Below are 23,923 nucleotides of genomic sequence, written 5' to 3'. Positions count from 1 at the left end.
ATTGCCGTCAACAAATTTTCTAGTTGAACATGAAAAAAAATTAATAGTTTCAATTAATTTTTTAATTGGATCAATTAATTTTTTTATTGACTTTCCATATATTTTTTAATTGATACTATCATTTCGGTGATTGAAGACTCTCGGAAAATTCAAAAGACGATTCAATTAAAAACATAATTGGATCAATTAATTTCGTGATTAAATCAGAAAAATTATTTGTTGTGTGTAGATATATAATATTTCCAAAAATATTTCGATGATTGAAGTTAAAAAAGTTTTCAATTAATAAATTTATCGATAAAATTAAATTTTAAATCAAGATAGTAATATTAAGCCAATGATTGAAAATTTTAAACATTTTTAATTTATAAATTAATTGATACAATTAACTTTTTAATCAAACTCAGAAGACTAAGCGATGTTTTTTTTTTTAATTTTTGATTAAAACTTTTTCCAAACAATCAATTTGTTGATAAAATACTAAGTCATTTGAGAAAGTGAATGAAAATGGTTACGTTTTTAATTAAAAAAAAAGTATCAATTGAAATTTGCTAATGAAATCAATTAATTTTTTAATAAAGTATTTTTTATGCTCAATTAAAATTGTGATTGATACTATCATTTTCGTGATTGAAGACATTTCAATTAAAAAAAATTAATTGGATCAATTAATTTCGTGATTAAATCAGAAAAATTATTTTTTTGTGTATATGAAGAATATCCAATTTTAAACACAGAAAAAAATTTCACGAAAATTTTTCCAATTAAAGTCTTAATTGAGTTTTAAAAAATATGCAATTAAAAATTTAAATGATTTAAAAAAATTTTAACTGAAGCAAAATTCAATCACAAATTTATATTATTTTTTTAATTGGCTTTCAATTAATTTTTTAATTGATACTATCATTGTGTGATTATAAACATTTCAATTAAAAATTAATTGGATCAATTAATTACGTGATTAAATCAGAAATATTATTTGTTGTGAATTCTCTTCATCCAATTTTAAACACAGAAAAAAAATTCACGAAAATTTTTCCAATTAAAGTCTTAATTCAGTTTTAAAAAATATGCAATTAAAAATTTAATTGATTTTAAAAAAATTTTAACTGAAGCTAAATTCCTTTACAAAAATTTATATTATCAATTATTTTTTTTAATTGGCTGTCAATTAATTTTTTAATTGAAACTATCATTTGTGTGATTGTAAACTTTTCAATTAAAAATTAATTGGATCAATTAATTTCGTGATTAAATCAGAAAAATTATTTTTTTGTGTATATGAAGAATATCCAATTTTAAACACAGAAAAAAATTTCACGAAAATTTTTCCAATTAAAGTCTTAATTGAGTTTCAAAAAATATGCAATTAAAAATTTAATTGATTTAAAAAAAAATTTCAACTGAAGCAAAATTTATTTACAAAAATGTATATTATCAATTATTTTTTTAATTGACTTTCAATTAATTTTTTAATTGATACACTATCATTTGTGTGATTGTAAACATTTCAATTATAAATTAATTGGATCAATTAATTTCGTGATTAATTATTTTTTGTGTGAATTCTCTTCATCCAATTTAGACACAGAAAAAAAATTTCACGAACATTTTTCCAATTAAAGACTTAATTGAGTTTTAAAAAAAATATTCATTTAAAAATTTAATTGATTCAAAAACATTTTTAATTGAAGCAAAATTCAATCTAAAAAAAATAATTAATATTTTTATTAGATCAATTTTTTTTAATTGATACACTCATTTCTGTGATTGTAGACATTTCAATTAAAAATTAATTGGATCAATTAATTTCGTGATTGAATCGGAAAAATATTTTTTTTTTGTGTGAAGTTTTTGAAATTCAAAGCTGCCTTATTTAGACCCAAAGAAAAATCTTCTTCTGAATTAGTCAGAAAATGGGCAATAATAACATAAAGAAAAAATGCATAAAAGTGAAAAAATATAGAATCTAGTCGAGCTTCACACGTCGATCATTATTGAGAATTTGAAAATTTTGGAAATAGGCGATGAAATCAATTAGGACAATTTGGTGTTGAAAAATTCAATATTAAAAGTGGATTTTTTTTCTATTTTAAAACATAAAATGTTCATATGCACCTTATATAACATTCCGCTTTCTCGTTTATAGTGTATTTGTAAATTGTTTTATCTCCTCTTGTTGTATATATGTATGTATGTACTTTGTATATGTATGATATTTTCCCATTTTTTTTTTGTAGTAGTATTTTTTTGCAATTTTTTTGTTTCTTAAAAATAAAAATATTTTCTTTGTGGTATTTTGTTTTTGTTTTTCTTTTAATCACTATATAATAAATATTAGAGCTTATTGATAACTCCAATATATCGGTGTTGCTTTCCTTTTTGAAGGGAAATTGGATAATCCACAATCTTCAAATTTCTGTTTATAATTAAAAACTCTTCACACCAAATCTTTACCAAATGTTGTATGTTTCATTTCTTTTGTTTATGTTTTTTTTTTTTTTTTGTAAAATAACTATATACAAACTAAAAAGATATAAGCAAGATAACTTAAAAAAATCATTATTTTTTTTAAGATTTTTTTTTAATAAACAAAAATTACTTGATAAACTGCGTATGTTTCGGTTTTTTTCTTTTCATCCTCTCATCATAAACCTAAATTATGTACTTTTTAAATTCTACTTACATTAATATTTAAAAAAAAATCGTAATAAAATTAAAAATGATAATAAAAGTAAATGTAATAACTAGATGGGACGACGTTTGTTTAATTTTTTGTTTTGTTTTTAACTGTAAGATTTGTAAAAAATATATATGTCAATAAACTTTAAAAATTATTTATATAGAGGGGGTTTTAATTATATATGAAAATAAAACAATTATATTATATAGACAAAAATAACAACAACGACGTCAATTATGGTAATTCTTTTTTTTCTTGCCTTTCTGCAGGGAGATTGGATTTGGGGTTTCGTTCGAAAACAAAACATGGACTTTGTGAAAATATGAAAAAGAAACAAAATCGTTAGGGGGCAGGGCCAAGGGCGGGCAAGAGAACAATAAACAATGACCAAGATTTTTTGGTAGATCAAGAAAATTGGCCTCAAAGGAGGCCCCTGTATCTCTTCCTTCAAATTTCTTTTTAATTTCTTACCAATTTAAAATTTTCTTTACTTTTTTTTGCTGAACTTCCTTGGTAAATGCTTTTTTCCCCCATTTTCAATGGAACAAAATAGAATAGGATTTGCGATGTTGCATGATGTTGTAGGTATTATTGGTAAGTAGTATACAAAATTCCATAGATCTCCTCCATATATACAGATTATTGCTTATTTTCCTTGCCCCCACCACAGCCTAGGCAATTGATGGCTGACCTTAGTTGGTGGGAGCGGGGGCTGGCTCTAGGGCATTTGGGCTCTTTTATGTCTCTCATTTCCCATTGCTATGGGTCATCATCCTTATTCCATGGCTTGATTCTCTTGTGGTATATTAATTTCATATTTTATAACCTGGGCCGTATTTGTTCCCTGTAATACTTGAACATGAACGGCCTGATTACCAATCATAACTTCTCGGGTGCTCATTTGTGGTTGTTGCTGAGAATTTTGTTGTTGCTGCTGTTGTTGTTGTTGTTGTTGTTGGGCTAATTGTTGTTGTGCCTGTTGCTGTTGTTGTTGCTGAAGCTGTTGTTGCTGTTGCTGCTGCTGGGACGCTGCTAAATTGGGATCCTGTCGAAGAAGAAAATCAAGCTGCTTGTATTGTTGTAGTGAACAAGTCTTATGCGCACAAGACAAAATTAATAAATTCATGTGAAAAATGAAAAGAATTTTAAAAAAAAAAAACAAAACCAACAGTTTTTTGATATAATAGAATAGTGAGTGAGTGAGAAGGAAAATATGAAACATTTTTTTTTAATCCAAAAATATTCAGGACAGATGTAAAGTATAAAAAGATATAAAGTAATAGTTTAATGAATAATGAAAAGATAAAATATAGAGAAAAAAATAAAGATTGTGGTTGTGTTGTTTGTTGTTGTTGTGTGCAGATATATGTGGTTGCTTTACAAAATCCATTTACTACCCCAACAAAGAAAAATTTCTATTAAAATTTTAATTGTATTTGGAAATATGTCTACATTCAAATTTATTCTTTAAAAAATCATATAGACGAGCCATCACCGAAAAAATTAAGTTTTAATGTATGCGCGATGATCCGACTTTAAATGCGACGTTGGAAGTCGATTTTTGTTAATTGAAAATTTCAATTTTAAATACCACAAAAAACCGACATTGACTTTGTGTTCTTAAAAAACCGATTAATCAGAAAATGGATCATTAATATCATAACGAAAAAATTCATCAAAATGAACCCAATGTAGAATGTAGACGAGCTTCCAATTATAAATAGAAAACATAGACCAACTCTATGTTAAACTCTACACCTACACCCACTGAACTAATAGTGTGTTGTACATTTGTTTCATGATTTTCACTATAATTAAAAAAACCATCGTTTTGATTTTTGTTTCATTTTCTTTCAAATATAGAAATATTCAAGATTTTTTCGTCTTTTGAAAAGATACAACTTTTTAAAAATGTCGATTACTATAGAGGCGACTTTTAGCGTACGCGACTTTATGATACAGATACATAGGCGTATGAAAAAAAAACAATAAATTGAATAAGATTGGAATGTCGTTTAAAAAAAATGGGAGTCTATTTTTGCAACCCTCCACTTCACTATGGTTTTGAAGCCTTAGGATCTGGGTAGAAATTGAATAGACGGTCCAAAAGTTTAAAATTCAAATTAACAAACAAAACTCTTATATGAAGTGCGCGTAGAGATCATAGTCCAATATATCATGGTTATTAGAGACTATATACCAACACCATGTTCTAAATTTCAGCCGGATCGGATGAAATTTACTTCTCTTAAAGGCTCCGCAAGCCAAATCTGGGAATCGGTTTATATGGGAGCTATATATAATTATGGACCGATGTGGACCAATTTTTGCATGGTTCTTACAGACCATATACCAACACCATGTACCAAATTTCAGCCGGATCGGATGAAATTTGCTTCTCTTAAAGGCTCCGCAAGCCAAATCTGGGAATCGGTTTATATGGGAGCTATATATAATTATGGACCGATGTGGACCAATTTCTGCATGGTTCTTACAGACCATATACCAACACCATGTACGAAATTTCAGTCGGATCAGATGAAATTTGCTTCTCTTTGAGGCTCCGCAATCCAAAAAAAAAAGTATAGCATAAAATAACAATTAATGAAAAAGTGGCACATAACAGAGTGGTGCCAAAAAAAAGTAAAAATTTTGACATTTGTGACACCGCTTGAAAATTCCCATTCTATATAGAATATACAAAAATTTTATAGCACACAAAATTAAAGAAAAAGTGGCACCAGACCAAAAATTTGCCACAAAAATTTAAAAATTATGGCACAATACGAGAAAAAGGTGCCAGAAAAATTTAAAAATTATGGCATTTAGTGGCACAAAATTGGCACCGGTTGAAATTTGCCACTCTATATAGAAGAAAATTTTTATAGCATAAAAAAGACATTAATGAAAATGTGGCACAACAAGAAAAAAAGACGTCATAAAATGCAAAACCTATGGCATTTAGGTTAGGTTAGGTTAAAGTGGCAGCCCGATTAAGATTCAGGCTCACTTATGGCATTTAGTGGCACAAAATGAGAAAAAGGTGTCACAAAAATGCAAAAATGATGGGAGTTTAGTGGCACAAAAGAATGTAAATGTGGCACAACAAGCCAAAAAGGAGCCAGAAAAATTAAGGCATTTAGTTGCACAACATGAGAAAAAGGTGCCACAAGAATGTAAAAATTGTAGCATTTAGTGGCACCGCTTGAAAATTGCAATTCTATATAGAATATACAAAAAATTATTTAGAATAAAAAAGAAATTAATGAAAAAGTGGCAAAACTTGACGAAAGGATGCCAAACAATGTAAAAATTATGGGAGTTTAGAGGAATAGCATAACAAAACGATGCCAAAAAATTTAAATATGATGGGATTTAGTGGCACAATATGAGAAAAAGATGCCAAAAAATATATAACTGATGACATTTAGTGGCACAAAAGTCAAACCACTTGAAATTTAAAAACTTGACGAAAAGATGCCAAACAATGTAACAATGATACGAGTTTAGATGCACAACATGACAAAAACGTGCCAAAAAATTTAAAGATGATAGGATTTAGTGGCACAGCATGAGAAGAAGGTGCCACAAAAATATAAAACTGATAGCATTTAGTGGCACAAAAATCGAACCACTTGAAATTTGCCACTAAAGTAGCATAATGTTAACGTTGATGTTATCACGATAGTTTTATTATCTAAAGGTGTTGCGTAATTACGACAGACAGACCAATATTTTGATCTGTTACGAACAAAAATGGCAATGTTATAATTTCCTCCACCATAGGCAGGAGGGTTTAACAAATCTAACTATATAACGATAATTTTCACACGTAGGTGTTAATGAAGTAATATTTTTGGAGGGTTTGGAATCGATTATTAACTTGTCGAATTGCAAGGAAAAAACCCATTGTGTAAAATGAAAATGGTAGTAATCAATAGTAAAATAATATGCATGGATTTCATAGCCTCTAGTCAAAGGTTAAGATGGAAATGACTATTGCACTCTGCAAAACCTAAATGTTACTCTATCATCTTTGATTTGTGAGTATTCAATGGAAATGCGTGTATGTGTGTGTCAAAAGACTAGAAAAGACTATATATTATGTGATACATAGAAAAATAAAACGATACAAAGTATTTTGATAAAAAGTAAACCAACACCAAAAAAAAATTAACAAAACACAGTCCCCAAATCAACTCATATTCACGTGGATTTTTTATGTGACGATATATAACAAAAAAAATGTGTAAATGTGAAAGGGAAATATTAGGACATGTGTAAATCTATGTGTATGTGGCGAAAACCAACGAAAGAACCGAACGTAACGTAACGCAATGTAACAAAATTATAATTTACATGAAGAAAAAAATAAATAAGAGACAAATCAAGGAACATCTAATCAGAAAACCGAATATTGAAATATTTGAGTAAAAGACCAGGATATGCGAATATAGTTTATGTGTAACGAAAAAAAAAAACGTAACAGAAGTACAACAATATGGAGAGACAATAAACAAATTTTGATTAGATATCTTCAACACTTACGTTGCACAACTACAACCATTGATTTATTTGGAAAGATTTGATCTCATGTTCAGAGAGAGTTTGTTTGTTTTGTTTGAGAGAATGATTGTGAGGAGTGAGAGATTCAACACACCTGTTGCTGGGATATGGGTGGTTTCGTTTCCAAATGTTGACGTTGATGTAGCATAAGATGATTCTTTTGGAAGAATGCTTTGCCACACTCACAGACATGCGTACGCACTGTACAGCCACCATTCGGATGGCGGCGATTGTGTTGCATGAGGCCATGTTTGGCGGCAAAACCTTTGCCGCAACTAGCACAGAAATGTGCCTTAGGTTTGGTGGGTGTTTGTTGATGGGCTGCTTGTTGTTGCTGCTGCTGTTGTTGCGCTGCCTGTTGTTGTTGCTGTTGGGGATGGCCTGCGGGATTGCCATTTTGTAAATGTTGCTGCTGTGCTGCCTGTTGCTGCTGCTGCTGCTGTTGTTGTTGATGATGCGTTTGCAAGGGCATTGTGGCAACTAAACTTTGCGGATGAGTCGTAGCGGCGGCCTGCACCAATGTTGTCTGTGATACAACTTGACCCGTTGATGATATGATTTGAACTGGCATTTGGTTTTGGGCTATAATATTGGGATTTGCTGATACCACAGTGGCTGTGCCAGGATTGAGACTGCCCGTGCTCAAGAGATGCGTTGGCAAGGCAGCGGTTAAAGCACACAAATCGGTCATAAGGCTTTTATCGCCTGTATGTAAACGCAGGTGAAGAGCTAAAGCTTCCCGACTATTGAAGGCACTTCCGCATTCCCTGTGAATGACCGATCAACGGTATTAGAAACAGATTCTTTTCAAAGGCTATCCCAAGAAAACTTACCGGCAACCAAATTGTGGTCGATTATTTGCATCATTGGTTACTGTTAGCAATGCTGAATTATTGGGATTACTAACCACTGTTATGGTTTGTGGGTGATTACTTTGCACCTGATGCGCCTGCTGTTGCTGCTGCTGTTGTTGTTGGTGTGAAGTTTGGGCTTGGGTTTGGTGTATTTGCTGTAAAGAGGAATCAAATTGGGATAAGTGATGTGATGTTGCGATGGTTTGGTTTGGGCACACTACACTTACTTGTATCGTTTGGGTTTGCTGCTGAGATGTTATGACAGCATTATTATTGGACGGCACTGGGGCGGTATTTGATGAATTCGGATTGACACCGCCATGTATGGTGCGTATATGTTGATTTAAATCGGGTCGCGTCATAAATCCTTCACCACAACTTATGCAAGGATATGGCTGATCACCAGTGTGTACACTAAAGATAAACATGAGATACGAATTAAATAGTTTTCCTAAAGCAGAGTTATCAAAAAAATATATATTATTCGTCTGAATAGCATGTCGGAAACCCAAGTTATAAAAAATTTTACTTCTATAGAAAATTTTTGCAAAATATTATTTCTATAGAAAATTTTTGTAAAATATTATTTCTACAGAAAATTTTGTCAAAATTTTATTTCTATAGAAAATTTTATCAAAATTTTATTTCTATAGAAAATTTTGTCAAAATTTTATTTCTATAGAAAATTTTATCAAATTTTTTTCTCTATAGAAAATTTTGTCAAAATTTTATTTCTATAGAAAATTTTGTCAACATTTTATTTCTGTAGAAAATTTTGTCAAAATGTTATTTTCATAGAAAATTTTGTCAAAATTTTATTTCTATAGAAAATTTTGTCAAAATTTTATTTCTATAGAGAATTTTGTCAACATTTTATTTCTATAGAGAATTTTGTCAAAATTTTATTTCTATAGAAAATTTTGTCAAAATTTTATTTCTATAGAAAATTTTGTCAAAATTTTATTGCTATAGAAAATCTTGTCAAAATTTTATTTCTATACAAAATTTTGTCAAAATTTTATTTCTATAGAAAATTTTGTCAAAATATTATTTCTATAGAAAATTTTGTCAAAATATTATTTCTATATGAAATTTTGTCAAAATTTTATTTCTATACGAAATTTTGTCAAAATTTTATTTCTATAGAAAATTTTGTCAAAATTTTATTTCTATACGAAATTTTTGCAAAATTTGATTTCTATAGAAAATTTTGCAAAATTTGATTTCTATAGAAAATTTTGTCAAAATTTTATTTCTATAGAAAATTTTGTCAAAATTTTATTTCTATAGAAAATTTTATCAAAATTTTATTTCTATAGAAAATTTTGTCAAAATTTTATTTCTATAGAAAATTTTGTCAAAATTTTATTTCTATAGAAAATTTTGTCAAAATTTTATTTCTATAGAAAATTTTGTCAAAATTGTATTTCTATAGAAAATTTTTGCAAAATTTTATTTCTATAGAAAATTTTGTCAAAATTTTATTTCTACTGAAAATTTTGTCAAAATTTTATTTCTATAGAAAATGTTGTCAAAATTTTATTTCTATAGAAAATTTTGTCAAAATTTTATTTCTATAGAAAATGTTGTCAAAATTTTATTTCTATTGAAAATTTTGTCAAAATTTTATTTCTATTGAAAATTTTGTCAAAATTTTATTTCTATAGAAAATTTTGTCAAATTTTTATTTCTACAGAAAATTTTGTCAAAATTTTATTTCTATAGAAAATTTTGTCAAAATTTTATTTCTACAGAAAATTTTGTGAAAATTTTATTTCTATAGAAAATTTTGTCAAAATTTTATTTCTATTGAAAATTTTGTCACAATTTTATTTCTATAGAAAATGTTGTCAAAATTTTATTTCTATAGAAAATTTTGTCAAAATTTTATTTCTATAGAAAATTTTGTCAAAATTTTATATCTATAGAAAAATTTGTCAAAATTTTATTTCTATAGAAAATTTTGTCAAAATTTTATATCTATAGAAAAATTTGTCAAAATTTTATTTCTATAGAAAATTTTGTCAAAACTTTATTTCTACAGAAAATTTTGTCAAAATTTTATTTCTATTGAAAATTTTGTCAAAATTTTATTTCTACTGAAAATTTTGTCAAAATTTTATTTCTATAGAAAATGTTGTCAAAATTTTATTTCTATAGAAAATTTTGTCAAAATTTTATTTCTATAGAAAATTTTGTCAAAATTTTATTTCTATAGAAAATTTTGTCAAAATTTTATTTCTATAGAAAATTTTGTCAAAATTTTATTTCTATAGAAAATTTTGTCAAAATTTTATTTCTATAGAAAATTTTGTCAAAATTTTATTTCTATAGAAAATTTTGTCAAAATTTTATTTCTATAGAAAATTTTGTCAAAATTTTATTTCTATAGAAAATTTTGTCAAAATTTTATTTCTATAGAAAATTTTGTCAAAATTTTATTTCTATAGAAAATTTTGTCAAAATTTTATTTCTATAGAAAATTTTGTCAAAATATTGTTTCTATAGAAAATTTTGTGAAAATTAATGGCGTGTTCAGAGGTCTCTAGCCATTGACCATTTGTTTCAGGTTATCTTCCGTATAAAGTCATACTTTTCCCAAGTTTTTCGTTATCAACTTACCGCATATGTGCCACCAGAGTACGTTTCTGCAAAAATTCCTTACCACATACGGTACATGAATGTGGTATTTTACCATGGATACGAGAGTGATTGACCAATTGAAATTTACGAGGAAATGTTATACCACAATCTTGACATACAAATGGATTTACAGAGCCATGAAAACTGCAAAGAAACAAAAAAAAATACCATGAGAATAACAAACTTCTAAATATCCAGCATCCATCACAACTTACCGCGAATGCATAATAAGATGATTTTCTTGGGCAAAACTTTCACCACATTCATCGCAAACATACGGCCGTTCGCCAGCATGGAATTTACTGTGTGTCACCAAATGACGTTTCAAGGGAAATGTACGTCCACACTCCTGACATATGAACGGTCGCTCACGGGTATGGACACGTGAATGGGTCAACAGATGATGTTTAAGGGTAAAACTCTTTTTACATTCTGTACACTGATAGGGTCGCTCGGTGGAGTGTAACAGTAAATGGGTATTAAGACAATGTTTATGGGCAAAACTTTTGCCACAATGTGTACAGATGTGAGGACGCTCACCTAGAATTATGGAAGAGAAAAAAGGGGGAAACAAAACATTTGGAGAGAAATACCCCAAATATAGGGAGCATATATTAGATAAACATTAGAATAACAAAAGGTTGATGGCATATGGAAACCTACGCTTTCAGGCTTAAAATTCAAAACCGATATTAAAAGACAAACAAAAAAAAAAAACAAACAAGGAAACTAAATGAAAATTAACAACAAATCAAAATGAAATTATTTTAAATAAGATACCAAACGCGGTCAAGGACATAGCCAGAATTTTATTTTGGCTAAAAACAGGGGGCCTCTTAAAAAATTTGTTTTTATCAAAATTTATATAGGAAGAGCAGCTAATTTGGGCCCCATGGCTAAGTCCCTGGTATTATTTATTATGGTATACTAGATTTGGTGAAACATTTAAAATCTTGGGCTATTCTTCTCCTCATCAAAATTTGGAAACAATGATGAGAATAGAAGCCCCAAAATTTCATAAACCAAATCCCCAGTATTTATTCTTTCAAAGACCCGGTATTACTTTATGCCTATCTATGATATCTACACAACGAAGCCTTTGAACCTTAAACGAGAGATTCGAAATACAAGAGGGGGAAGGGGGGGAGATGATGTAGAGAAGGTGCGATATAACTCACCTGTATGCACTCTAGCATGAGTGGTTAAATGATGTTTCAGTAAAAATGATTTACCGCACTCCTCACAACTGTAAGGGCGCTCCTTCTTGATTGTGGTATCGTTCTACAGAAATAAAAAAAACAAACACACACACACATACAAAAAGCCATAAAAAATGGAAATATACAAATTAGTCTTCATTTTTGGAAATAAACCCCATAGAAATTAGAAAAAAAAAAATGAAAAGAACATCAACAACTCTAACTTACATCACTAAAATGCATTGATTCTTGTAATTCTGTCTTCGGTGATAGTTCCAATGTACCCGGTTCCAATTTTAGATTTGGTGTGTCACCTTGTGATTCATCATTATCTTCCAGACCTTGTATAACTTTCTGAACTTGCACTGAAATACCAGGCAAAATGTCACCTAACATTGCATGGCCAATAATTTTAAAGTAACAAAAAATAAAATCAAAAATTAAAATTTCAAATCACAACAAAATGAAAAAATAAATAAAATAATAACTAAAATTAAGGATAAGAAAAATTAATATAAAATACAAAACAATCAAAATATTTATAAATAATAGAAAACCAAATAAAACAATTTTTAAAAATAAAATAATTCAGAAGAAATTCACATTTTGTTTTTTCTACAAAAAATGTCTTTCTTCTCCTTTTTTCTCCAATCAGAAAAACTAAACCAAACTTAAACTAAATTACAAAAAACTAAAGATTTCGTGTTTAAGCCTTACTTGCTGAGGTCGTATGACCATCATTTGTTATCGCCTGAGGATGTGAAGCGGCCAAGGCACGCTTCATAAGAATCTCATTGCACTCCTCGGCCGTTAGGTGCAATGGACCAATAGGGCTAAAATGTGTTTTACCCGCAGACGTTAGTATAGTTTGTGCTTTCGAGTCTACAATGCCGTTACTTAGATGCGATTGATCCGTTTGATCGACCAGAAGATCTGTAAATACAAAACAAATATCAATAAGGTATGGCAACAGTGTAAAGCCACAATTATAAAACAAACACGTTCGACTTATGTGGTTGATGTGAGGAGGCCTCCTCACACTTTCTGGCACTTACAATTTTTGTCACAATTCAAACTGAGAACTTGTTGTTCGGGTTTTTTGACAACTCCTGAACCTCCACCGGTTATAACTCTGCAATAGAATAAAAGTTGTTATTATAAGAAGCAAATGGATTAAAGCCAAAAACCTTACCTTTGACCACCTGTAGCAAAAGGATCATTGACCAAGACCATGCGCCGTACAACGCTTTTATTGGCAGTTAAACCACCTTTAACATCTTTCTGTACTGTTAACGATCCATCTGTCGACAATAAATATGGCATCTGAAAAGGATCAATTAATAAATTAATTAATTGTGAATTAATAAAAAAAAATCAAATAAAAAATAAATTTAAAATACAATCCTCGGAAGTAATTTTAAATAATTAAGTATTGATAGCAAAATCTTTTAGATACATTTGAACCGTCCTACTGTGGTAATCAGAAGACAAGCAAGGTAGGCCAAATTGATGTAGGGTACACATGCATTAATAAATTAAAAAATATCGACCAGATCAGTATTTTCCATTGGCTGTGTACCACATATTATATACCCAAAAAAAGGAAAGTGTTTCCAATAAAGCCATGAAAATGTTCTTTCCGATACCAGAGTAGGGCAAAATGGAATCAGAAGGAATGAATTTTACTTTGGTTCGGCTTTCATTAAAAACAAAAAAAGGAAAAGAAAAAAATAGCCAATATTTTATTCTCATTTCCGTCTATGTCATTATACGGATCGTCACACATTATAAAATAATTTTTTGAAGTCTACACTTTTCATATTTCAGACGTATTCAGTAAAAAGGGTAAAAAACAAGTCCTTAATGCCAGGTTGCATCTACTGCCTTTAGATATATCGGCCAAATAGTATCCTAGAACTGTGGAGGCAAATATAGTCCCGTGAGCGAGAACATTGATAGCATGATTACTAAAAAGCGTAACTATGAAGTCATAAATATATGTGTCAATAGAGTTCTTCCTTGTGGCAAAGTTGATTTTTAAATGAATCTCTCTGTATTTAAAAAAAATCGAAAGTTTTCTGTACCCTACCTTAACCCTTATACTACGTTGGGTATTAGGTCGTATGTTTCATCACCGAATTTTTTACTGTTGGATTATAATTAAAAGTTCTTACTACTCAGCATGAATTCAGAATATGTCACCAATTCATGCACTGAGTGATGGAAATTTTTTATTATATTCGAACAATAAGAAATGTGGTGATGAAAAATACGACATGGGTCATAAATGACCCCAACGGAGTATAAGAGTTAAGGTATTTGGAGACACCTAACCACATTTGAAATAACTGGCCTGACATTATATCGCCTCCAGGTCAGAGAGAAGCCGATCCATTTTTGTCGGTGAAGCAAATACAGTCAAACTCCCCTATAATGAATTTTAGAGGACCAGAAAATTAGTTTTTTTTTAGAATCCTCATTATACAGAAATGATATCAGAATACAAAAAAAAATCGAAGGGAAAAAGCAGCGTTTTTCAATGTTTTCTTTATAGAGAGAGCTTCATTGTGCAGAAGTTCACTATTTGGCATAGGTTAACTGTCCATTAAAATATTAAACAAAAAGTATCCGACATTTTGTTATTTTATTCATATCTGTTGTCGACAATTTTTGCCAAATTCTTACGGAATCCTAGTATTGATTAAGTAAATGGAAGAAATTTGAAGCTTTTAAGGAATGAATTTCAATTTTTGCTAAACTTCAATCGAGATGGGACGACTTAATCGGCGCCGACAGACAAAAAAATCGGCGACTTCATTCTCTGCTCCAAGTTCATAAAGTCCATACAATGCCATCTCAAAAAAGGCACCCTCGGAAAGACCCAAAGTCATAGGGTTCAATTATCGAAGTGACAAAATATTAATCAATCACCTGATCGAAGACAATGGTGGAGGCATTGGAGTCGGCGCATTCAGGATCGGTACCATCCCAGCTATGGTCTGGTGTCTCCAGGTACCTATACACCAAATGTTATAGGGCCGAAGGGGTGGTATTCGCCTCGCCAATTGGATATACAGTGAAACCTCTCATAAATGGACACCCACGGTCATAAAAATTGGAAGGTGTCCAATTATGATAAAGTAATGTGAATATAACAAGTGTCTCACGAAAGAAGTCCACTTTTGAGGGTGCCCGCTTTTCAGAGTGGCTATTTCTATATATATATATGTTAGTTTATTGACCCGTAGGTCATATAATAAACTAAATTGTTGCCTTTGTCTGGTGTTTAATTTCTGGCATTTCGACTGGGGATATTTGAATCCCATTGTGAATATGTAGAATAACGATCAGAGCTTGATCAAATACGAAAGCCAGATTGAAAGATTAAAGATTAACGATACTGTCGCTAAAACGGTGAGATACTATAAGGTCAACTCAGTTCTCGTTCACTTGACTTGCCATCATCCCTAGATCACTCTGGACGCATCCACATTTGTCGCAGAGTTCCTTGATCTGGACACAAACAAGACAACATCAAGGATTATCAGAAGGAATGTTTATTCTTTAAAAACTATGTTAACAGGCTGGCTGATAAGTCCCCGGTCTAACACATAGATGGCGTCGCTAGTATTAAATGCATATTATTTTTATATCTTCAAATGATTCGTGTCAAAATTTGACGTCTGTAAGTCAATTAGTTTGTGAGATAGAGCGTTTTTTGTGAAGCAACTTTTGTTATTGTGAAAAAATGGAAAAAAAGGAATTTCGTGTTTTGATAAAATACTGTTTTCTGAAGGGGGAAAAATACGGTGGAAGCAAAAAATTGGCCTGATAATGAGTTTCCGGACTCTTCCCCAGGGAAATCAACAATAATTGGTATGCAAAATTCAAGCATGGTGAAATGAGCACGGAGGCCGGTGAACACAGTGGATGCCCGAAAGAGGTGGTTACTGACGAAAACATCAAAAAAATCCACAAAATGATTTTGAATGACCGTAAAATAAAGTAGATCGAGATAGCAGAGTCCTTAAAGATATCAAAGGAACGTGTTGGTCATATCATTCATCAATATTTGGATATGCGGAAGCTCTGTGTACATTTGACCAAAAACAACAACGTGTTGATGATTCTGAGCGGTGTTTGCAGCTGTTAACTCGTAATACACCCGAGTTTTTCCGTCGATATGTGACAATGGATGAAACATGGCTCCATCACTACACTCCTGAGTCCAATCGACAGTCGGCTGAGTGGACAGCGACCGGTGAACCGTCTCCGAAGCGTTGAAAGACTCAAAAGTCCGCTGGCAAAGTAATGGCCTCTGTTTTTTGGGATGCGCATGGAATAATTTTTATCGATTATCTTGAGAAGGGAAAAACCATAAACAGTGACTATTATATGGCGTTATTGGAGCGATTGAAGGTCGAAATCGCGGCAAAACGGCCCCATATGAAGAAGAAACAAGTAAGGAAAGTCTAAAGTCGGGCGGGGCCGACTATATTATACCCTGCACCACTTTGTAGATCTAAATTTTCGATACCATATCATATCCGCCAAATGTGTTGGGGGCTATATATAAAGGTTTGTCCCAAATACGTACATTTAAATATCACTCGATCTGGAAGAATTTGATAGACTTCTACAAAATCTATAGACTCAAAATTTAAGTCGGCTAAGGCACAAGGGTGGAACACAATGTTAGTAAAAAAATATGGGAAACGTTTAAATCGGAAGCAATTTTAAGGAAACTTCGAAAAAGTTTATTTATGATTTATCACTCGATATATATGTATTAGAAGTCTAGGAAAATTAGAGTCATTTTTACAACTTTTCGACTAAGCAGTGGCAATTTTACAAGGAAAATGTTGGTATTTTGACCATTTTTGTCGAAATCAGAAAAACATATATATGGGAGCTATATCTATATCTGAACCGATTTCAACCAAATTTGGCACGCATAGCTACAATGCTAATTCTACTTCCTGTGCAAAATTTCAACTAAATCGGAGTTAAAAATTGGCCTCTGTGGTCATATGAGTGTAAATCGGGCGAAAGCTATATATGGGAGCTATAGCTAAATCTGAACCGATTTCAACCAAATTTGGCACGCATAGCAACAATGCTAATTCTACTCCCTGTGCAAAATTTCAACTAAATCGGAGTAAAAATTTGGCCTCTATCGTCATATGAGTGTAAATCGGGCGAAAGCTATATATGGGAGCTATATCTAAATCTGAACCGATTTCAACCAAATTTGGCACGCATAGCAACAATGCTAATTCTACTCCCTGTGCAAAATTTCAACTAAATCGGACCAAACAATTGTCCTCTGTGGCCATATGAGTGTAAATCGGGCGAAAGCTATATATGGGAGATATATCTAAACTTGAACCGATTTCAATAAAATTGACTACACTAATAATTGTACTCCTAGTGCAAAATTTCAACCAAATTGGGGTAAAACTCTGGCTTCTGGGACCGTATTAGTCCATATCGGGCGAAAGATATATATGGGAGCTATATCTAAATCTGAACCGATTTCAATAAAATTTGGCACACTTGACTATAGTACTAATTGTTCTTCTTGTGCAGAATTTTAAGTAAATTAGGGTAAAACTCTGGCTTCTGGGGCCATATAAGTCCATATCGGGCGAAATATATATATGGGAGCTATATCTAAATCTGAACCGATTTCTTCCAAAATCAATAGGGATCTATTCTGAGCCAAAACACATACTTGTGCCAAATTTGAAGTCGATTGGACTAAAACTGCGACCTAGACTTTGATTACAAAAATGTGTTCACGGACAGACGGACAGACGGACATCGCTATATCGACCCAGGAGCCCACCCTTAGCATTTTTGCCAAAGACACCATGTGTCTATCTCGTCTCCTTCTGGGTGTTGCAAACATATGCACTAACTTATAATACCCTGTTCCACAGTGTGGAGCAGGGTATAAAAAGTGTTGTTCCACCAAGACAACGCACCGTGCCACAAGTCATTGAGAACGATGGCAAAAATTCATGAATTGGGCTTCGAATTGCTTCCCCACCCACCGTATTCTCCAGATCTGGCCCCCAGCGACTTTTTCTTGTTCTCAGACCTCAAAAGGATGCTCGCAGGGAAAAAAAATTTGGCTGCAATGAAGAGGTGATCGCCGAAACTGAGGCCTATTTTGAGGCAAAACCGAAGGAGTACTACCAAAATGGTATCAAAAAATTGGAAGGTCGTTATAATCGTTGTATCGCTCTTGAGGGGAACTATGTTGAATAATAAAAACGAATTTTGACAAAAAAAATGTCTTTTTCTTTGTTAGAGCGGGGACTTATCAGCCAACCTGTTAAAATCCTAAGTGGGCTCCTGATTTTCATCCTTATCTACTTCTAAAGCCTCTTGGTTTTTGTTGTCGTTTGGTCTGACCAATAATTAAATGGGACTTTTAAGCCATTCAGAAACCCATATGCACACGATCGTTTAACGCAAACTGCAAGATCCACTAGTGCTTTGAGATTCCATCCGTAGGTTAGATTAGTTTTATTTTTGTTTCTTATCACTGAGTCCGGCCCAATTCCATGTTTAGCTCAATGACAAGGGCGTATTTATATAGCCAGGCCCAACACTTTTTCGCATTACGATGAAACTGCTTTGAGAAGATTTAATACACTCGGAAATGTCACCAGCAAATGTCACAAGGAACAGATATCCTTCTTGGAGTTGCGGATTGAACCCATGACTCTTTATATGCAAGGAGGCTGCTAACCATCGGCTCACCTCAGAAATTTCACCAGCATCACTAAGAGGGGATAAACCTTTTTGGTGTTCGCTCGAAACTGGGATTGGACCCATAACCAAGGGGGCGGAACCTCAGTGGCTCATCATCCTCCCTTAGAATATTGGACATTTCTCTTCCTTCTATTCCGATATGGCCTCGAACCTAGAATTCCATCCCGCCTATAGTATCCCAGCAAAAAAATGTGGAAGTTCTTCTAAAAGGCACAACTTCAAAAGCACTTCCAGATATGTTCACCCAAAGAAGTTCTTTATTTTAACTGCACAGGAAGTTCATTTGAGTCAATTTTTTAAAACTCGCTTTTTTCATATTTTTAATGGGAAATTTAAATTTTTTATTTCAAATTGATTAAAAACAGACCAAGAATTTATAAAATGATACAAATTGCTTAAATTTTGCAAAAAAAAATGTTAAATCCATTCTCGAAAACTTGCAACTCGCAAAAAAACTTGATGTCAAACATTTCAGACAAACGTGAGTTTGCATTAAAAATCATAAAAAATTAAAATTTATTTATTTGTCAAAATATCGCAAAATTTCTTAATTCACATCCAAAACACTAAATTCGCATAACACGTTAAGAAGTGATGCAAATTCAGTGCAACGGCTGTTGAAATGGTGGACATCCGTCCTATGACAAGCCCATGTTAAATTCATCGCTTCTGCGCCAATTTTGTACCACTTCAGGATCCAAAAATAACATTTTCACTACTTTTTTGTCGATGCTTTTTTTGCTGGGATCACACAAAAAATATTTTTTGTCTTCAATCACAGAAGTGATAGTATAAATTAAAAAATTAATTGAAAGTCAAGTAAACAATATTTTTTTTTATCCAATTAAAAAATTGATATTATTAATTTTTGTGATTGATGTTTGCTTCAATTACAAAATTTATAGAATCAATTACATTTTTAATTGAATTTTTCAAAATCAAATAGGACTTTAATTGGAAAAATGTTCGTGATTTTTTTGCTGTGTACAATACTATGACGTGATAGACGAAGCAGAACCTCAAGGTACGTAGTCAGTCCATTATTTATACTCCCATTTGTACGATCCTTGATTTGTCACTGTAACAACTGTCCATTCATTTGGAACTATAGTTTCTGTTATTTGATAAATATTCCTAATATATCAAATCAGAAAAAAGAATCTATCTATCCATTGTTATTTACATTAATCTCGCGCCTTTTTTCTCTCAATTGGCCTTATAACATCCTGGTAAATATCCCAATACCAAAAAAAATGTTAAATCCATTCTCGAAAACTTGCGAGTTTTTGAAAAGACTTGATGTCAAACATTTCAGACAAACGATAGAATGCATTAAAAATCATAAAAAAATTAAAATTTATTTATTTGTCAAAATATCGCAAAATTTCTTAATTCACATCCAAAACACTAAATTCGCATAACACGTCAAGAAGTTATGCAAATTCAGTGCAACGGCTGTTGAAATGGTGGACATCCGTCCTATGACAAGCCCATGTTAAATTCATCGCTTCTGCGCCAATTTTGCACCACTTCAGGATCCAAAACTAACATTTTCACTACTTTTTTGGCGACGCTTTTTTTTTTGCTGGGATCACACAAAAAAATATTTTTTGTCTTCAATCACAGAAATAATAGCATCAAGTAAAAAATTAATTATAGTATCAAGTAAAAAATTAATTGAAAGTCAAGTAAAAAATTATTTTTTTTTATCCAATTAAAAAATTGATATTAATTTTTGTGATTGATGTTTGTTTCAATTAAAAAATTTGTCGAATCAATTAAATTTTTAATTGAATTTTTCAAAATCAAATAGGACTTTAATTGGAAAAACGTCCGTGATTTTTTTTTCTGTGTACCATACTATGACGTGATAGACGAAGCAGAACCTCAAAGTACGTAGTCAGACCATTATTTATATTCCCATTTGTACGATCCTTGATTTGTCCCTGTAACAACTGTCCATTCATTTGGAACTATAGTTTCCATTATTTGATAAATATCCTTCATATTTCAAATCAGAAACAAGAATCTATCTACCCATTGTTATTTACATTAATCTCGCGCCTTTTTTTCTCTCAATTGGCCTTATAACATCCTGGTAAATATCCCAACACCAGTACCAAATCCAATGACAAGAAGAAGCATTTTGTTTATATTTTCATCTTTGGTGTTTACCCTCATGTATCAATGCGTATATGAGTGGCACATATATGTGCCGATGTGTTACTATTCTCCAAATGAACACAAACGACATTGGTATGGGAATTGAATTTATCAACAAAATAACACCACCACAATACAATAGACAAAAATATTATTATTATTATTGAGCATTGCATCAACACATTGGATATTGCGGGTCATAATATTGGTGGCAAGGCGCGCAAACTACCACTCATAAGAAGTGCAACTCATCCCACACGGCCCCCTTGTGAAAATACATACACGCATACATTACAAAGCAAAAAATATTCATAGTAATAGAACAGCATACAACATAATCATATCAATGTGGCAATCGGTACAAAGGAGAGAGAGAGAAACATAGAAGAGAAAGAATAATAAAAGAATAAAACCAACAACAATATAGGGGGGAAAAAGCATACATCACGCGCGCGCTTTCTTATAAAATACGACCGTGTGTGTTGAGTATTTTACTGCCTGCCAGTGCTTGAACAATTGTATTGTTGTTAACTTCTGCTGTTATGTTTGTTGCCTGCCACTGTGTAGCTACACCAACAACAAAAGTCCATACTCTGGCAAAAGCAACAACCACACAATCGACTACTACGACGACGACTATGATACAAGAGACAGAGACGGCCACGACCGACAGAAAGCAACAACAATAATAATAACAACAAGAGACGAAGACCACGACTAACGACCAACTACCACGACTATCACAAGTACAGTCATATAAAGTGGTGTTAAGTGTATTATTTTTTCGTTTTTATGTGTTGTATTTACATTTTTGTTTTGTATTGTGGGGCAAAACTAAAAAGTAATTTTCATTGTGGAGATTTGCTAATATTCTTGCAAATACCAATTCCCACACAAAAAAACCTTTGAAATGCTACGAGATCTTACAAATACAAAACAAACATTTTCTAAGTTAGATTTTAGCAAATTTTCTTGGGGTGAACATATATTTCGGGAACAACTTACAGACTCACTGCTGACAGTATAGTTTATGTTGGGCGATATCTCCAATACGGAATCCGCTCGAGTATTATCGGCAGCAAAACCCCATGTATAAGGACCAAAACTTTGTGTCGGATTACTTTGAGCAGCACACATCCTCAAGGCCTCCTTAACCACGTCTTTTTTGATTTGTATAAATCAAATAAGGGTTTTCACGCACACACACGTACTCACGCGTATGAATGAAAACTTAATAAAATAAAAAAAAACAAAGATTTTTAACAAAAAAAAGAGAACTCTGGTGTTGTGGTGTTGTAGCAAATATGAAAAGGTCTATCTTCTTTGGCTCGTCGTTGGTGTCGTGTATAATCAAAAGCTGATGATGTTGGGATGTGCTGGTGGTGCGCTCCCCTCTTCCACTACACAAAGAAGCGTTTGTGTGTGGTGTTGTTTGCGTTCGAGCTCCACTCCAGAAAAATTCAATGTAGTCTTATTTTTTCTTCTACCACAAGATAGTTTTTTTTAGCACTTCATTGGGATATTTCAATAAATCTTTTCTTGATGGTCTCGCACGAAACGCGAAAGAAAAATTTATAAATTTATTAAAACGAAACGAGGAAAAAAAAAAAGAAAGTCAAGACGTCGTCGTCGTTGTCGCGGGCGCCATTTTTATTTTTCGTAACTTTTTCACTCTTTTTTTCCACTACGACGTTCTTATTTCGGATCAAATCGATGATGTTGTTTTGTATTTTCACTTTTTTTGATGCATTTGCGAAAATTGTTTAATATTTTCATGAGATTATTTGTTTGTGTTTTCAAAACTGCACTTTATTGTTGTAATTGGGTTAAATATCCACCAATATATGTATATATAATATGAATATAAAAAAATCAACACAATTGAAAAAAATTCCTCAATTCCATCACTCTGACGTCGCCATTTTAGTTTAATAAGTCACACACACACTTGCACCGAGCGTTTTCTTTAATCTTCTTCGTTGGCATTCGTTGTCCACAAAATACAACCCTGTAGCATCCACACAAAATCCACATATGAAAAAGCAAGAGAGTGGCAACTCTCATATGTATGCCCTACAAGTTAAAGATTTATCGTACTGAGAAAATTAAACAATACAGGAAAATAAAAAAGAAAAAATAAAACAAATATAATAATATAGTAATTTATTATGTGTTAATATGATCACAACTACAAATTAGATTATTAGCGGGTGTCAAGCTACAAAGGTTTACAAATTAATAGATCATTGTACAACTTCTCCTTGAGTGTGATGGGGTGTTCACAGTAGGACATCAATCAGGTGGATTTTATGTACCGTTCAGATTAAGAAACCGTTCAAATGCACATATATTTTTGCACTACGTCTGTAGGCGTAGTGCAAATTAAAATTAGTCCCAATTTATTAAAACGAAGTATGTTCGTGTGATCTGCTCATTGGACCAATTATGGGCTGGGTTTGACAAGGGAATAACAAGCGCATTCTTATAATACTGTTATTTACGGCCATTTTCATGTAGCTCCGTTAGACTTTAACTCCCAGTTAACAGAAAGTAAAATGAAAATATCTTCTCTCCGGTTAACTTTAACTGAAAAATTTTTAACAGTTAAGTTCCTAACTGGCATTTTGAATATATTAGCAAGATGGCAGATTTGTCCATAGTACGGTTTAAAAGTTCGTTAGCTAAAGGCCGGTACTATGTTCATTCTTGCGAAAAATTTTTATGGAAACCATTATTTCGCTCATAGAAAGCGGCGTTTTTTTAGGTAGCTTGGAGCGCTATTTTACAGGGAGCGATATTGGATTAAGTTGGTGGTGTTGCTTGTTTTTACAAAATAACATTTTATTTTTCCTTGGGCAATTGATCTGCTATTCCTTTGAGCCTTTGTATAGTTTCGGAACAAAAATATGGTCCGTGTTTGATTTATAAACCCGCACAAATAGTTTTTAATAAATAAATTATTTCTTAATTCACATTGCAAATGGCGCCGTGCTATAAACGTCAGTTTTTCAACACGAAAAAGCAAAGTATCA

General features: G+C 31.8%; 1 protein-coding gene across 5 annotated transcripts; it reads right to left on the bottom strand.

Moving 5' to 3' along the window:
• Positions 1-2,283: 2,283 nt before the first annotated feature.
• cg (zinc finger transcription protein combgap) lies at positions 2,284-22,812 on the bottom strand. Of its 5 annotated transcripts, none has more exons than XM_075310115.1 (12): positions 21,897-22,812; positions 13,138-13,268; positions 13,001-13,077; positions 12,663-12,878; positions 12,174-12,349; positions 11,925-12,027; positions 10,962-11,286; positions 10,726-10,890; positions 8,331-8,517; positions 8,083-8,258; positions 7,344-8,016; positions 2,284-3,749 (listed from the first exon to the last, which is right to left on the bottom strand). In XM_075310115.1, exons 1-12 carry the CDS (start codon positions 22,026-22,028, stop codon positions 3,459-3,461), a joined length of 2,652 nt encoding a protein of 883 aa, XP_075166230.1. In that variant the 5' UTR covers positions 22,029-22,812; the 3' UTR covers positions 2,284-3,458. The 5 variants fall into 5 exon arrangements, 3 of the variants coding, with proteins under 3 accessions (XP_075166230.1, XP_075166231.1, XP_075166232.1); XM_075310116.1 differs by having other exon boundaries at positions 12,174-12,334; XM_075310117.1 differs by having other exon boundaries at positions 2,284-3,728; positions 21,897-22,811.
• Between the last annotated feature and the right edge of the window lie 1,111 nt (positions 22,813-23,923).

This window comes from Haematobia irritans, chromosome 5 (assembly GCF_050003625.1).
Source record: "Haematobia irritans isolate KBUSLIRL chromosome 5, ASM5000362v1, whole genome shotgun sequence".
NCBI lineage: Eukaryota > Metazoa > Arthropoda > Insecta > Diptera > Muscidae > Haematobia > Haematobia irritans.
This window is presented reverse-complemented; position numbering and strand designations above follow the sequence as displayed.